General features: G+C 33.3%; 1 protein-coding gene across 1 annotated transcript; it reads left to right on the plus strand.

Moving 5' to 3' along the window:
- On the plus strand, nt 1-765 carry LOC105949481 (putative lipid-binding protein AIR1). Its single transcript, XM_012972793.2, has one exon. It carries the CDS (start codon nt 89-91, stop codon nt 485-487), a length of 399 nt encoding a protein of 132 aa, XP_012828247.2. The 5' UTR covers nt 1-88; the 3' UTR covers nt 488-765.
- Nucleotides 766-16,158: the final 15,393 nt, after the last annotated feature.

Here is a 16,158-nt window from a genome sequence, read left to right on the forward strand (position 1 = left end):
CATTCTTCATCTTCACATTCTTCACCACACTAATTAATAACATAAATTTCAAATCCATTTTCTCAAATTAAAGCTATTTAAAAAAAAAATGGCTTCAAGAGTAGCAACATCAACTATCCTTTTAGTGATGTTCAACCTCGTATTCTTCACGATGGTGAGTTCGACGTACGTCCCTTGCCCTCCGCCACCGAGCCACGAGCACAAGCATCATCATCACCACCCAAAGGCCACGTGCCCGAAAGACACTCTCAAGTTGGGAGTGTGTGCAAACTTGCTCAATGATTTGGTCCATTTGGTTGTCGGGTCGCCCCCGAAAACCCCGTGCTGCTCACTCATTGGTGGATTGGTCGATCTCGAGGCCGCCGTTTGCCTCTGCACCGCTGTCAAAGCCAACGTCTTGGGCATTAACCTCAACGTCCCTGTTTCTCTGAGCTTGCTTTTGAACTATTGCGGCAAGAAGGTTCCCTCCGGTTTCCAGTGCGCGTAACCAATTACGCGCCATCGTCATACCACTATTTAAATCGAGCTAGGGTTCGATATTATTGAGTGTTTAGTTTCTCTTGTGTCTTTCTCTTACGTACCTTTGTGTTGTTTGCTGAAGTTGGTTTTGCGGGTTTGCTGTGTGGATAATGCTTTTGTGAATGTTTTCATAAACTTTTTCTGTTTTTTAATATTTTTTTTCAAATAGAAGGTTTCTCGTCTTCTGTGGACGTTGTATTGTTGTAACTTTGGAATTAATGAAATGAATAATACAAAACTTTGAAATGGCGTTTCCGTTGTCCATAATATTTTCCTTTGAGTGGAATAATGAAAGAGAGCGGCTGAAACAAATACCCTTTCTTTTTCACTTCAATACCACCAACATAAAAAATAAAAAAATTAATGAATAAATAATGACATTATTATCCTTAATGAAAATTAATACTAAACACAAAAATTATGTAGAATTGATTTTATTAAGAGTATTAATGTCGTTACCTATTTATTTTCAATTTTTGATATTGGTGGTATTGAAGTGAGAAAAAAACGGTATTTGTTTAACCGGTCCACTAATATAATGAATTATATAAATTTTTAGTATACTATTTAAGTGGATTATCGATTCCCCCCTCTCTCTCTCTCTTTTGGGTACCTTTCTGAGTAGTCACATCGAAATCCAAACATAAGGAATCCCATGGGTAATAAAGTAGAAGACTAGTTGTCAAAAAAGAATGTTTCAAAGAGATCTAGCATGCACATGTACAACATGATTATTTTAATATCACTGTCTAGTTAAAACTATTTGATAAAAGAATTATCGATCGGTGAACTTCACGTGAGCGTTTATTTCGAACCTTAACCATCTAGGTCATCTCTCTTCCTCCAAATTTATAGACAATTTTTTATTCAACTTACTGCATGATTTTGAGTAGGTAAATAAACAAAATTAATCTCCAAATAATTTAATTAATATTACTCAATATTAATAATTGAAAATCATAAAAGTTCCAACGAAATCAGAATGTATGCATAAATGTTGATGAAGATACGAAAACATTCGATTTACATAATTAGCAGCTAAATGGAGCTCCAACGACCCGCCGTCGAAAAAAAAATAATTATTCTTTTCTAAAATAAATAAAGATCTGACCGGGTCGGACCGACCCGGTGGGCGGGTGGGATGGGATGGGGTGAGTTTGTCTTATCTCAAATAGAAATATGTAAGGCTATTTTAGGAATTAATGTGTTTGTGGGTTTATTTGAAATAAAAGTGAAATGATGGACCTTATTTATAGTGAAACTTGGATTTATGTGTCTATGTGAAATTCTCCATCATTAAATGACACATGGGCATATTAAATAAGGGTCAATTTGATATAGGTTCCTCTATATTAGATTTTATGTCAATTAATCCAAGTCCAAATTTGTATTTTTAATAAATTAATTATAGTTATTGTGATAAAAATACCATTTATAATATATGGAATAAATAAATTCCCAAAATAATTGTGCGCATTGCAGGAACCATGAAATTTTCAATTCTCTCCCCAAATCAACAGAATTAATTATACGTGATCCCGCAATTCTCTTCTCAAAATATTTGTCCTCATTTTCCCAGAAATCTCTGCAAATAACTAACCATATTTACGAATTTGCAGTTTTGTCTAGCAAGATGCTTCAAATCCTTTGCTGTTAGTTTAGTTTTCGCTTGTTGTTTGTGTTAGAGTAGGTGACCAACAAGCCAACATGTGGCTGTGGTCTTACGTATTTATTATTGTAATAAACGAACCTTTATTCGTATTAATGATAAAACAACTTGGCATTCTATATCTTTGTCCCTTTGTCACAAGCATAGATATAGTCCTTACAGTTATTACAAGTACGAGTAAATGATCGTTAGGATCGTGAGATATTTACTTTAGTATTATAACTGTTAAACGTGTTCCTAGTCGAAGGGTTACGCCACCAATGAGGATATCGGCCTTTCCCATTATGAGACTAGCACTTAGTGTATGTGTACTGCATCTCATCAGTAAACGGTATTGTGATACCGGCATGCATAAGTGGGTGCTCGTAAGTTGACGAGTTCACTGAACTCCCTCACCCTAGAAATCTCTAAGTGGTTCCCAATAATCGAGTAGAGATATCTATGGTATAGTTGTACACCATTAGTCCTTATGACCTAGACATCACCGTGACTTCACTAGAGGACCAGCTGTATCGTGACCTGTCCCTGAGTTCCACCGAGGACCATCCCAAGGGCCAGTGTTTGTGCAGTCCGAAATCTAGTGGGAGGTCTGTGCATTGTAGTCGGGGATTCGATCGCTAGAATAGTCTTGGATATCCTGTGTGTTCTGAAAGTTTGTAATCATTCTAAGTCTCTGGCCAGAGCTGACTAAGTGATGATTAGAGAATTCGATTCTCTAAGTCATGCACGTAACGATTACAACACTTAGAACGATCGCACCGTTATTGAACATATAAAGAGGTCTCGACGAACCAATGCCTCTAGTTCAATCGGGACATATGTATCGAAGGGACCGTACTGTACGTTAACTATATCTGAAGGTTTTTGCAGGCACTTCATTTGTATCTAGTGAATCATGACGCGTAGTTGCTAGACGCCAATCTTGATTCGTTGGGTGATTAAGGTGAAACAAGCTTCATCTTAATCGTAACTCTAAGGGACAAGTTTTGACCACAAAGGGTTGTGGGCCCACGACTAGCTTACACCTGAACCATCGAGGGTCACACTGCTCGTGCACATGAGATCTTTGAATAAACGATCAGAGATAAAATGGTTTATCTTTGCATGATTGGAAGTCAATATGATTGGGTCCAACATTCGTAATTTGGAATTATGAATGAGAATAAGAAAAGGAAAAGAATATGCGAACAATGTAGTGGACTTTCTAAATCGGGAAGTTTCCAAATTTAGAAAGTGCACTGAACTAGGGTTTCCACTTTTGGAAAGTTGGAAATTGAGAATTGGCACTCGTAATGATTCCGAAAATGTAATCGTTGCAATTTTTTGGTTATTGAATTGAGAGAGACGAGCAAGTAAAAGTACTAGCGAACTTAAGTTGTTGGGCACGGTCCAACTTAAGCCCGCTAGGGTTTTATGCAAGACACTATAAATACAAGATTTATAGGTCTTACACAAAACAACACAAAAACCCTAACCCTAGCCGTCCCCCTCTCTCTCTCGGCCACTCTCCCCAGCGGCCACCACCGCCGTCGCCCCGCCGTTTCGTCGGAATCGGCCATTCGTTGGCCGATTGCTTTCGGTAGTTCTTTCCTTCTCTTTTTCTTCCGTTTTTCTAACTATTACGTGTCTAGTGCCACGTGTTTAGTAGATCGAAGTATACGAGGTGAAATCCGAGAGGAGGAAGATCGAAGAATCGAGGAGCAGCACACGAGCCGAAGCCGCACGCGATCCCACGCGCCGCCCAAAGACCGCGCGTGAGTTACACGCGCCGCCGTGGCCGTCTCGCCGCTGCTGCCGCTGCCCCCGGATTGTACGGATTGGTTTCCGTAGCAATCTCGACTTGCTTAGCGCTCCTACCTCACGCTTCAAGAGGTAAACACACAAATATAATGTTCTAAATTCGTTTACGTTTAAACTATATATTCATGTTTGCTTTCGTATGATGTTATGTGATTACGTGAAATCGTTTTAATCGTTGCGAGCATGTTAGTTGGTTTAAACGCGAGCATGTTAATTGATTTAAATTCAGTTAAACAATTTAGCATGTATGTTGTTTTTAATTTCGCTGGAAGCGCAAAGGTACGCAATTAATTGATTTAATTTATCGGGCACGTGTTTATGTGCTTTAAAGTGGTTTAAATCGCATAATTTTTTTGTTTTCCGCTGCGTACACGTGTCCGATTCCCAACAGTTTGATGTTAATCGATATGCATCTAGGTCTTGCTGTAGGATTTGTACATTATCTCATACCCGCATCACCAGAGAACATCATTAGTCAGAAAAATTGTGCAAAATCGTAAAAACCTTGATAAGTAAAATTCTTGCATCCATTCCATATGCTTTTAGAAAATTTGATATCGATTTAATCGTCAATTTTTAATCATGCTCGTGGTCTGCATTTTATGTTTCTCGAGTTAAAATATGTGTTGGTGTTAATTAGGTTTGAAAATTATTATAGTTCGTATTGTTTAACAAGTACTGCTTGTTGTTTAGAAATTCGATATAGATTGGATTTGCAGTTTGCAGTTTCTACTTTTCAAATTCCAATTTGTAAATTCCTCAATTATTAGAGTGCAACAATTTGCAAAGTGCAAAGTGCAAAATGAGATTCCTCATATATTAGTCCATGTGGCAGTTTTTATTGTTAATTTTTTTGCAATTTGTTTTTGGAGATGCAACTTTAATTTCACAATCTTAGTTTGCGCATATGATGTTTGCTATTTTCAAGTACCATTTTTGATTTGGCTAATTCATGTGTCGTTTACTTAGATATGATGTTAATATTTGCAGTTTGCATTTTGGAGATATTGTATACATTTGTTTAAGTTGTTTGCTATTTGATATTTGCAAGAACATTGTTTGGATAATTTTTTAGTTTGAATTTTTTTTCCTTTCTTCCTCTTCCAAGCCTAAAAAAAGAGAGAAAAATTCACTAAATGACAGTTCAACATCATTGAAAATGAAGGAAAAAAAATCAACTTAGTCTACAGTCGAGGCCTCAGAACTACCAACCGTTACAGAAAGACAAACCAATTCCACTACATCGTTCTAACCTCGTTTTTATCCAATGTATTGATGTTCGCAGTTCAGCTTATGTTTGTTGATAAAAGGAATTTATGTTTTACATTCACGTTGCAAATTTCAATCACGTTGCAAATTTCAAGTTCAAAATTGCAAATGAAAAATGTTTGTTTTGCAATTGCCTTTTGTCATATTATTTTCCCAGACTAATGCAGATCGCAAATTTATTTTTGAGGTTTTAATGTTTGCAATTATTATGGTGTAGAAAATGATTTTTTTTCTTTTTATTGTCTGAAATGAATACTAAGGAAAAATATATGAGAGAGAGAGAGAGGGGTAACGTGATATAGAGAGAGAAAGAGAAAGTGAGGTGAGTGAGAGAGATAGTGTGATAAAAGAGAGATACGTGGGATTTTTTCCCTAATTTTAATAGCGGTTTTTATGCATAAGTCCCCAACCAAGCATGTTTATTATTCTAGGTTTAGGGAACGTATCTCTTTCACAAATAAGCCCATCCCTTTAATATTTATTATAACTAAAGGAAACATTCATGTATATCCCAATAATACCCTCAACCATTTATACCCAATTCTTAATTGTAACCCCATTATTTTTCAATTTTGTCCACAAAAATCCAATTTTGACCACAAAAATTCAATTTTGACTTTTTTTTTTGGAGCATAATTTAACATGCTCCAATTTCATCTTTAATTTAATTTAATCTCAATTTGACCCCAAATTTCACAAATTATTCAATTTTGACCCAAAACTTTTTTTTTCAAAAAAAAGTTTTTAGCCGCCAGTCTCCGGCGTTGACTTTTCAACTTTTTTTTTCTTTCTTCCGGATTTTTTCGGAAGCATATTTTAATATGCTCCAATTTCATCCTTTAACTTAATTTAATCTCAATTTGACCCCAAAATTTACAAATTATTCAATTTTTACCCAAAACTTTTTTTTTTCACAAACATTTTTTTTTTCAAAAAAAAAAAATTTTACCGCCGGATTCCGGCGGTGACTATTTTTTTTTTTTTTTTTTTTTCTTCCGGATTTTTTCGCCGGTTTCAATTTTGACTTTTTTTGGAGCATATTTTAATATGCTCCAATTTCATCCTTTAACTTAATTTAATCTCAATTTGACCCCAAATTTCACAAATTATTCAATTTTGACCCCAAACTTTTTTTTTTCACAAACATTTTTTTTTCAAAAAAAAAAAATTTTGCCGCCGGATTCCGGCGTAGACTTTTTTTTTTGTTTCTTTTCTTCCGGATTTTTTCGCCGGTTTCCGGCGGTCTCCGGCGTTGAGTTTTTTTATGTGTTTTTTTAAGTTTTTTTTTTTTATTGTTTGGTTTGTTTTGTTTTTCCACGTCCGCCGCTAAACGTTGACCGTAATTTGCTGTCACTGACAGTAAATTAACGTAATTATACTGTCAATGATAGTTAATTGACGTAATTGTACTGCCGTTGACATTACATTTATGTAATTGTGCTGCCGTTGACAGTAAATTAATGTAATATTATTATTTTTTATTTTTTATTGTTTTTTTTTATTTTGTTTGATTTGTTGACAAGTCATAGTAATTATATTACTGTCGTTGACAGTAAAATAACTGTAAACACAATAATATTACTGTCAACAACATCAATATTATTATTTTTTTGGGGTTTTTGTTTTGTTTGAGTTATTCACGGAGTAACGTAATAATATTACTGTATATTATTGTAATATTACTGTAAACACAATAATATTACTGTGGTTGATGGTAATATTACTGTTGTTATAGTAATATTGGTGTCAACCACATCAATATTATTATTTTGTTTGGATTTTTTGTTTGTTTGAGTTATTCACGGAGTAACGTAATAATATTACTGTCTATTATTATAATATTACTGTGGTTGACGGTAATATTACTGTTGCTATAGTAATATTACTGTCACTCACAGTAATATTAATTCTTTTGGTTTTTTTTTTTATTATGTTTACATTTGTTGAACGGTCAACATAGTAATATTAATTTATTACATAATAATAATGAGTTTTGTTATGTTAATATTAATGTGCTAGAGATTAATATAGCAATATTACTGTGTTAAACTATAGTTTAGTTAATTTTACTGTGTTTAACAGTAAGATAGTTAATTTTACTGTCAATCACAACAATATTGCTGTTTAAAGGGAAAAAGAAAAAAGTTACAGAAAAAAAAAAAAGAAAAAAAAAAAAAATTAAAAAGTCAACGCCGGAGACCGGCGTTAACCGCCGGTCAACACCTGAATCCGGCGAAAAAATCCGGAAGAAAGAAAGAAAAAAAAAAAAGTTGAAAAAGTCAACGCCGGAGACCGGCGGGAAAAAAAAACGTTTTTCAAAAAAAAAAGTTTTGGGTCAAAATTGAATAATTTGTGAAATTTGGGGTCAAATTGAAGTTAAATTAAGTTACGGATGAAATTGGAGCATATTAAAGTATGAGGGGTTGTTTTAGTCCTTTACACAAATCTGGACCATGTGTGGACTTATTGGTAAAAGAGTTTTTTGTCTTGATCTCTTTATAAATAAGTACCAATTGATGGACTTATTTGTAAAGTCCCCATTTTAATAAATATGAGTTTTTGTGCACACGTTCATAACCAACCATCTTTATTATAGATTTAGGGGAGAGAGAGAGAGGGATAACGTGATATAGAGAGAGAAAGATAAAATGAGGTGAGTGAGAGAGATAGTGTGATAAAAGAGATACGTGTGATTTTGTTCCCTAATTTTAATAAATAGGAGTTTTTGTGCTCATGTTCATAACCAACCATCTATACTATTATAGGTTTATGGGCTATATATATTTCACCAATAAGCCCATCCCTTTAATATTTATTATAAATAAATGAAAAATTCATGTATATGACAAAATTACCCCCAACCCTTTACAACCAATTCTTAATTGTAAACCCAATTTAATCAATTTTGACCACAAAAATCCAATTTTAACTTCTTTTTTTACAAAAAATATTTGTTTGCCGCCGGTCTAATAAATAATTTTTTATTTTTTATTTTTCTTTCTAGTCTATTTTTTTCGCCGCCGGATTCCGGCGTTGACTTTTTTTAGTGTCTTTTTTAGTTTTTTTTTTTCTGCCCGTCGCTAAATGTTGACCGTAATTGTGCTGTCATTAATGGTAATTATAATGTCACTGACAGTACATTTATGTAAACGGCAGTACAATTAGAGTCAATAACAATATTATTATTATTTTTTTTTTGTTATTTTTTTTAATTTTGTTTGATTTGTTGACAAGTCAACGTAATTATATTACTGTCGTTGACAGTAAAATAACTCTAAACACAATACTATTACTGTCAACCACATCAATATTATTATTTTTGGGTTTTTTTTTGTTTTGTTTGAGTTATTCATGGAGTAACGTAATAATACTACTGTAAACACAATAATATTACTATTGTTAAAGGTAATATTACTGTTGTTATAGTAATATTACTATGAATCACAGTAGTATTAATTCTTTTGGCTTTTTATTATGTTCACCTTTGTTGAACGGTCAACATATTAATTTTAATATATTACACAATGATAATGAGTTTTGTTGTGTTAATATTACTGTGTTAGAGATTAATATAACAATATTACCATGTTAAACTGTAGTATAGTTCATTTTACTGTGTTTAATAGTATTATAGTTAATATTACTGTCAATCACAACAATATTGTTGTCTAAATGGGGGAAGAAAGATGTTAAAGATGAAAAAAAATCGAAAAAGTCAACGCCGGAAACCGGTGGCAGAAAAATCACGAAGAAAAAAAAAAGTCAACGTCAGTGACAGACGAAGTTGTCCATAAAAATATGTTTTGGGTAAAAATTGAATAATTTGTGAAATTTTGGGTCAAATTGAGGTTAGGTTAAATTAAAGTATGAAATTGGAGCATATTAAAGTATGAAGGGTTATTTTAGTCCTTTACAAACCTTTGGACCATGTGTGGACTTTTTTGTAAAAAACATTTATTGTTTGGACATTTTTATGAATAAGTACCAATTGATGGGCTTATTTGTAAAGTGTCCTTAATAAATAGTTATTTTCATATAAAAATTAATTGAGGTATTTATATCTACGTATTAATAATTTAATTTAAGTTATATTAATTTTTTTGGTGAAGGGACCTATCCATATATTCATCTAACAAAATGGATTTCCACCTATATAAGTTCAATTTTAGAGGATATCTAGTCAATTATCCCATTAAAGAATAATAATAAAGAAGAGGGTAAATAGCACTTAGCCCCCTTGTAGTTTCCATGTTGTGTACTTTACACTCCTCTGATATCAATTTGGTCATTTTACCCCCTTGTGGTTGACAAGTTGTAGCGGCCGTCTGGTATACCGTTAAAGTCAACAGAAAAGGTTAAATATCTGAACTACCCCATTATTTGCCTACTATTTGCAGGTTATATTTCTTTTTATAAATAAATAACAATTCAATTGGATTAAATTAGAAATAACACCAAGTCATAGGACTAAAGTACAATTATCAGAATTGCTTCTTCTCCTCGCCTTCAAATACCCCTGAACTGTTCCAGACCCCTTGAAAAAAATAGAATTCCAAGAAAACTCAGAAAATTACATACAAAAAACAGAGGAAAAAGTCCAAAGATTTCATGTAAGAAACCCCCGTTCGAGTTTTTTGTCTTCTCGGGCGAACATCTCAGATTCCTAGGGTTTCGATTCTTCTTTGAAGTCCTCAAATTTGTGAAGAATATTGATAATTCTATGTTCTGTATGATTACATTGAGAGAATTTGGTCGGGGGTTTGATATTTTACGGTTTCAGAAATATAAGTATTTTGTATTATTGTAGACACAGAGAATATATTAGATTTGAGGATCTTGAATCGGGGCATTGAGTTGGGTGATGGAGGGGGTACGTAAATGGGAAGCAGGAACCCCAAGCAAATTATTGCCTCCGAAATTTTCCAGAAAGAAACGTGCGCTTTTTTTCCATCGACCGCGGGTCGATCAAAATCCTCATCATCCAGATTTTCCATTTACTTACATCCGTTTCTTTTTCTCTATTTTTACTTTTTTCCGTTTTGTATTTTTGATTAGGCTGGATAAATCAATCATCCATTATTTAAACCTTATTTTGTAACTGATGTTTTAGGGATTTTCTTTATAATTTTAATTGATTTCATTTATATATATATATATATATATATATATATATATATATATATATATATATATATATATATATCTATTTTGTTCTTTTTTTTTTGAATTAAAAGAAAAATGAGAGATTGGTGTAGGGGTTTTTATTGAAGGAAAAAGGGGCAATATGGATATTATCAGGAATTTTAGCTTGCAAAACCTTCAATTTTGGGCGAGTGAGATGCACTCGCCATTAACTTTAACGGATTATTTGACGGCCGCTACAAACTGACAACCAGAGAGAGGTTAAGTGCTTAAATTGATATCAGATGGGATAAAGTGCACAACGTAGAAACTAGAGGGGGATTAAGTGTTATTTACCATAAAGAAAAAGGTGATTATTCTCTCGTAATTGGTATGTTATTTAAATATAAAAATCCTTTTAACTATTCTAGTGGTTTATTGGACGACTTTACACATTCTGAACTTTTATCAAGTGAAATGTTACCACACAAGTGAGATATCAATTAGTCATTTTATAAGCATACACAACGTAAGTATTGTACGTTACATGCAGGGTCGGTCCAATGTCTTTGGGGTTCGGGACTCCGGAAGATAATATAAATTGTATCTTTAATAATAGGGGTAATATGCTATAAGTCCCTCAAACGAAACCTAATTTGAACTAAATGACAAGTCGAAATTTATTTTTTTAATTAAATCCTTAGTTTCAAATAATATATGAGCCACATCCCTAAATTTTTTTTAATCCCTATCTTGCCCTTTTAACCTAAATTCTCTAACTTATATATTCACGTTTCTCCAATTCTCATTAATTTTGTTCTTTTAATTTTCTCCCACATTCTCTCTCTCTCTCTCTCTCTCTCTCTCTCTCTCTCTCTCTCTCTCTCTCTCTCTCTCTCTCTCTCTCTCTCTCTCTCTCTCTCTCTCTCTCTCTCTCTCATCTCTCAAACGGTTCTGCACATTGTCTTTTACAATTTTTTCTTCTCTCATCTATCTATCTCTATATCTCTCTCTTGTTTTCACGACTAGTAGCACAATGAAGGGACAATAATAGACGAGGCGGCGGCGGGGTCTGTGGTGGTTTAGGCGGCGGTGGCAGGGGCTGTGGTTGTCGAGACAGGGGGTGAGGGGTTGTGATTATTGAGGCGGCGGCGGGCTATGCTGCTATGGTGGTCGAGGCAACGGGGGTTGTGCCGTTGTGGTGGTCGAGGCGGGGTGAGGGGTTGTGATTGTCGAGGCGACGACGGCGGGCTATGCTGCTATGGTGGTCGAGGCGGCGGGGGCTGTGCCGCGTGGTGGTCGAGGCGGCGACGGGATGTAGTGGTTGAGGCAGCGGCGTGGATGTGATTATGGCGGAGATTTGATGGAAAACATATATTTTTTTATCATTTGAATATGATTTTCATGATCTTCAAGAGATTGTGCTTGATTTGTGTTCAAAGTGGTAGATCTAGGTTTTCCCAAAGTTGGTAGGTGACTACGGGTTGTGACGGCTGCAGATGTTGGCTATTAGGGTTTGACGGCTGATGCTTTGAGGATGCTAGGGTTTGGTCGTACAACGTAGTATACCATAGTACACCGTAGAATACCATAGTACACCTTAATTAATATACCATAGTACACTGTAGTATACCATAGTCTACTACAGTATTGACAACAAAAAAAAAAAAACGAAAATAGTCTGTAGAATAAAATATTTTTTTGATAGTTGTGTGTAAACCATAGTACAACATAGTATATCATAGTTTTTTAAAAATCTGCTGAATTATTTAACGAAACCCGAAATTCGAAAAATAAGGAAAAAATATTGTTTATAATAATGGAAAAAGTGCTAGAGTGAAAATTGAAAAAAGAAAGATGAGTGAAAGGGTATTTTCGGAATGAATTTAATAAAGGATGTGAAGCAAATGTTTAGTTGAACTTGTCATTTAGTTCAAATTAATTTTGTCACTAGGGACCTATATCTTAAGACCCCTTAATAATAAGTGTGAGAATCCCCTCTTGTATTTTTTTAATAGGGCACATTACAAATATGTTCATTAGGGATATTTATTCATAAAGGGGTCGAGACCAATTACTCTTCTAAAAAAAATGCAAATACTATCTAAAAGTGTGTTAAAAACTAAAATACCCCTTCACATTTTAATATGCTCTAATTTCATCATTAAATTTAATTTAACCTCAATTTGATCACAAATTTCAAAATTGTTCAATTTTGACTCATAACTCAATTTTGTGTACAATTTCGCCCGTCGCCACCATTGACCGCTGGTTTCCGGCGTTGACTTTTTTTTATTCAGCATTAATTTTCCGCCAATTTCTGGCGTTGACTTTTTCAATTATATTTTTTTCTTTTTTCTTCAACATTTTTTTGCCCGTTTAAGCAGTAATATTGTTGTGGTTGACCGTCATATTAACTATATTACTGTTTAATACAATAATATTAACTATACTACAGTTTAACGCAGTGAAATTGTTATATTACTCTATAGCATAGTAATATTAGTATGTTGACCGTTCAACAAAAGCAAACATAGTAAAAAGCGAAAATAACTAATATTGATGTGGTTGACGTAATATTACTGCCCCCATAGTAATATTACTGTAACGACAGTAATATTACCGTCAACCACAACAATATTATTGTGTGTATAGTAATATTACAGAAGTAGACAGTAATATTATTACGTTAACTGGTCAACAATTCAATCAAAACAAAAATGCCAAAAAAAAAAATTAATATTGGTGTGGTTGACAGTAATATTATTGTGTTTACAGTAATTTTACCGTCAACGACAGTAATATAATTACGTTGACTTGTCAACAATTCAAACAAAATCAGAAAAGGCCAAAAAAATAATAATATTGTTGTGGTTGACAGTAATTGTATTGTCAACGACAGTACAATTACGTAAATATACTGTCAGTGACAGTACAATTAGTGTCAGCCATAGTATAATTACTATTAGTGACAGTACAATTACGGTCAACATTGAGCAGCTGACGTACAAAAAAAAGGTAAATTTTTAGGGAAAAAAATTTAAAAAAGTCAACGCCAAGATCTGGGAGCAAAGAGAGAAAATCAGAAAAGGCCAAAAAAATAATAATATTGTTGTGGTTGACAGTAATTGTATTGTCAACGACAGTACAATTACGTAAATATACTGTCAGTGACAGTACAATTAGTGTCAGCCATAGTATAATTACTATTAGTGACAGTACAATTACGGTCAACATTGAGCAGCTGACGTACAAAAAAAAGGTAAATTTTTAGGGAAAAAAATTTAAAAAAGTCAACACCAAGATCCGACAGCGGAGAGAGAAAACAGAAGAAACAAAATAATATTAAAAAAAATCAATGGCGGAGACCGGCGGCAAAAAAATAGTAAGAAAAAAAAGTTAAAAAAAGGAAAAAGTCAAAATTGAATTTTTGTGGTCAAAATTGATTAAATTGAAGTTAAATTTGAGTTACAATTAGAATTGATTTTAAGAGTTTGTGGTAATTTTGTCATATATATTAATGTTTCTTTATTTATAATACATATTAAATAGATGGGCTTATTGGGGAAAGACATTTAATCGTGAACCTAAAATAATAAAGATGGTTGATTAGAGACTTGTTCATAAAAACTCTTTGTTAATAAGGATTGATCCAATACTTTTTCACTTATTAGTAAAATGCTATCCCTTCCTTTATTTACAAATTTACCCTCCTTATATTCATTATCCCGTATCCACTATTTTAGTGCGTTTGTTTTTTAATTTTTTTCGTTTACTTATTATTAAAACTTAAAAGAATTAAAAAAAATCATTTTTTTTCTTTTGTCCATAATTAACTAAAACAAAAATCATGAATCAATTACAATATTTCCGAAATTAACTATAATATTTCCAAAATCAACTATAAATTTTCTAAATCATCTACAATTGTTTTTTTTCCTTCGTATTTTTTCATAATCAACTACAAAATTATCGTAAACAACTACAAAATTGTGGTGTTCAACAACAAGTTTACCAAAAAATTGAAATGAACCGCAAAATTACTAAAAAACAACTATTTTTTTTTCTTCATTTTTTCCTGAATCAACTATAAAAAAACTGTAAAAGAACTACAAAATATAGTAGTTTTCAATAGCAGGTTTACCAAAAATAATAACTACACATTAACGAAATCAACTACATAATATCAAATCAACTATAAAATTCTCGAAATCAACTATGAAAATTTGAAAACAATTACAAAATTATCGAAAACAACTACAAATATATTGAAATTACAAAAAAAAAAAAAAAAGAAAAAAAAAAGAAAAAAAGGAGCACCCTCGATTCAAGCAAAACTACTATAAAGTTAAGCAAATACAACTACAAAAAACACGATCTTCTCCGATTCATAATTTTCCACGATCTTCTCAACTTCGTCTTGAGCCTCTATCTAATTTTCTACAATTGGACTAGCATTGGCTTTGTGCATCTTGTTGATCAACCTGGCAATTTGAGAATCTCGTTGTTGAACATGCTTTGCGAGTTCCGCAATGGCCTTTGTTAAAGTTACAAAATTGTTTCAAGCACCGACAGAACTAGAAGCCCCCCTTCTTTCAAAGAGAGGAGGACGGGTTATTCACATTTCATTAGATGGTCAGAGGCGAATTGAAAGCTAAGTTGTGGGAATTCTAAAGATTCCCCGGGGGGGAAATAGAGCTGTCTCCTACGTTACCCATAATATGTGGACTTCCATAGCAGTGGCACTTGTCACGATGAACGCTACTTCGAGAGATTCGATAAGAGAAGAGATGAGAGGTAGAGATTGTCCCACCGGGCGTGCCAAAATTTGTAGCAATAAATTCCTATATGCGTTTTAAACAAACAAGAAATACTTGCACAGAGATAATTTATTGAATTAAAATAAATATTGCGGGTTACAAACTCTAATTTAGTCCTCTGATTTTTGTCTCATGAACAATATATGTTTGACTTTAAATTTCGGAGCCGGGTCGTTAACTTGATCTTCTCCGGATTTGATTTTGAACTTGAATAACGTCTTACGAGGGTCTTACGACTTGAATCTCGGATCGAATGCTGAACTTTGACGAGCTTTGACCAGCTTTGACTTGAAGATCTGGAAGTTCTTGATGGATTTAGCCATTCAATATTCCTTCGATCTTGATTTGTTGAAGAAAACCCTCGATTTGATGAAGAACGATTGAGATATTGTAGAGAGAATTTTCTCCTCCGATTTTTCTCCTTTTTGACTTGTGTAGGAAGGGTCCCTATCAAGGGTCCTTGATAACCATCTTTGATGACCTGGCGCTTGATTAGTGGTGGAGCCAGGATTTGTGGTCAGGGTGGGCTAATATCTTACGAAGGTTCGGAGGTAGAGCCCCCGAATTTTTTTAAGAGTTTTTTTCGAAAATATAGAGCAAAATAAATAGAAATTTGTATATTTTAATTAAATATATAAATTAAATTGTATATTGTCCAAAATATAATTATTGGAGCTCTTTAAACCACATTACAAATCTCTTGGGTGGGCTAATTAAATTGAATTATGATTAAAATAGTGTATAAAATGGCTAAACAAACAGAGGTCATGCAATTGCTCTAAATTATCCTAATGATTATATTAATCAATGAATGTTGCTTGCAAGAAATACTCACCGTTGAAACCCATTAGTTTGTCAAAGCTTAATTCTATCATCAAGTTCAGTCAGACTGTTGTTTTTTCTTTCATTTTGGGTAATCAATATTCTATTCTCCATATCAGTGCACCACATGATCATTGA

The sequence above is a fragment of the Erythranthe guttata genome, chromosome 5 (genome assembly GCF_056151865.1).
Source record: "Erythranthe guttata isolate IM_541 chromosome 5, IM_541, whole genome shotgun sequence".
Taxonomy (NCBI): Eukaryota; Viridiplantae; Streptophyta; class Magnoliopsida; order Lamiales; family Phrymaceae; genus Erythranthe; species Erythranthe guttata.

Excerpts from the sequence above, each read along its gene's own strand:
- LOC105949481 (XM_012972793.2), top strand. The coding sequence starts at position 89 with ATGGCTTCAAGAGTAGCAACATCAACTATCCTTTTAGTGATGTTCAAC.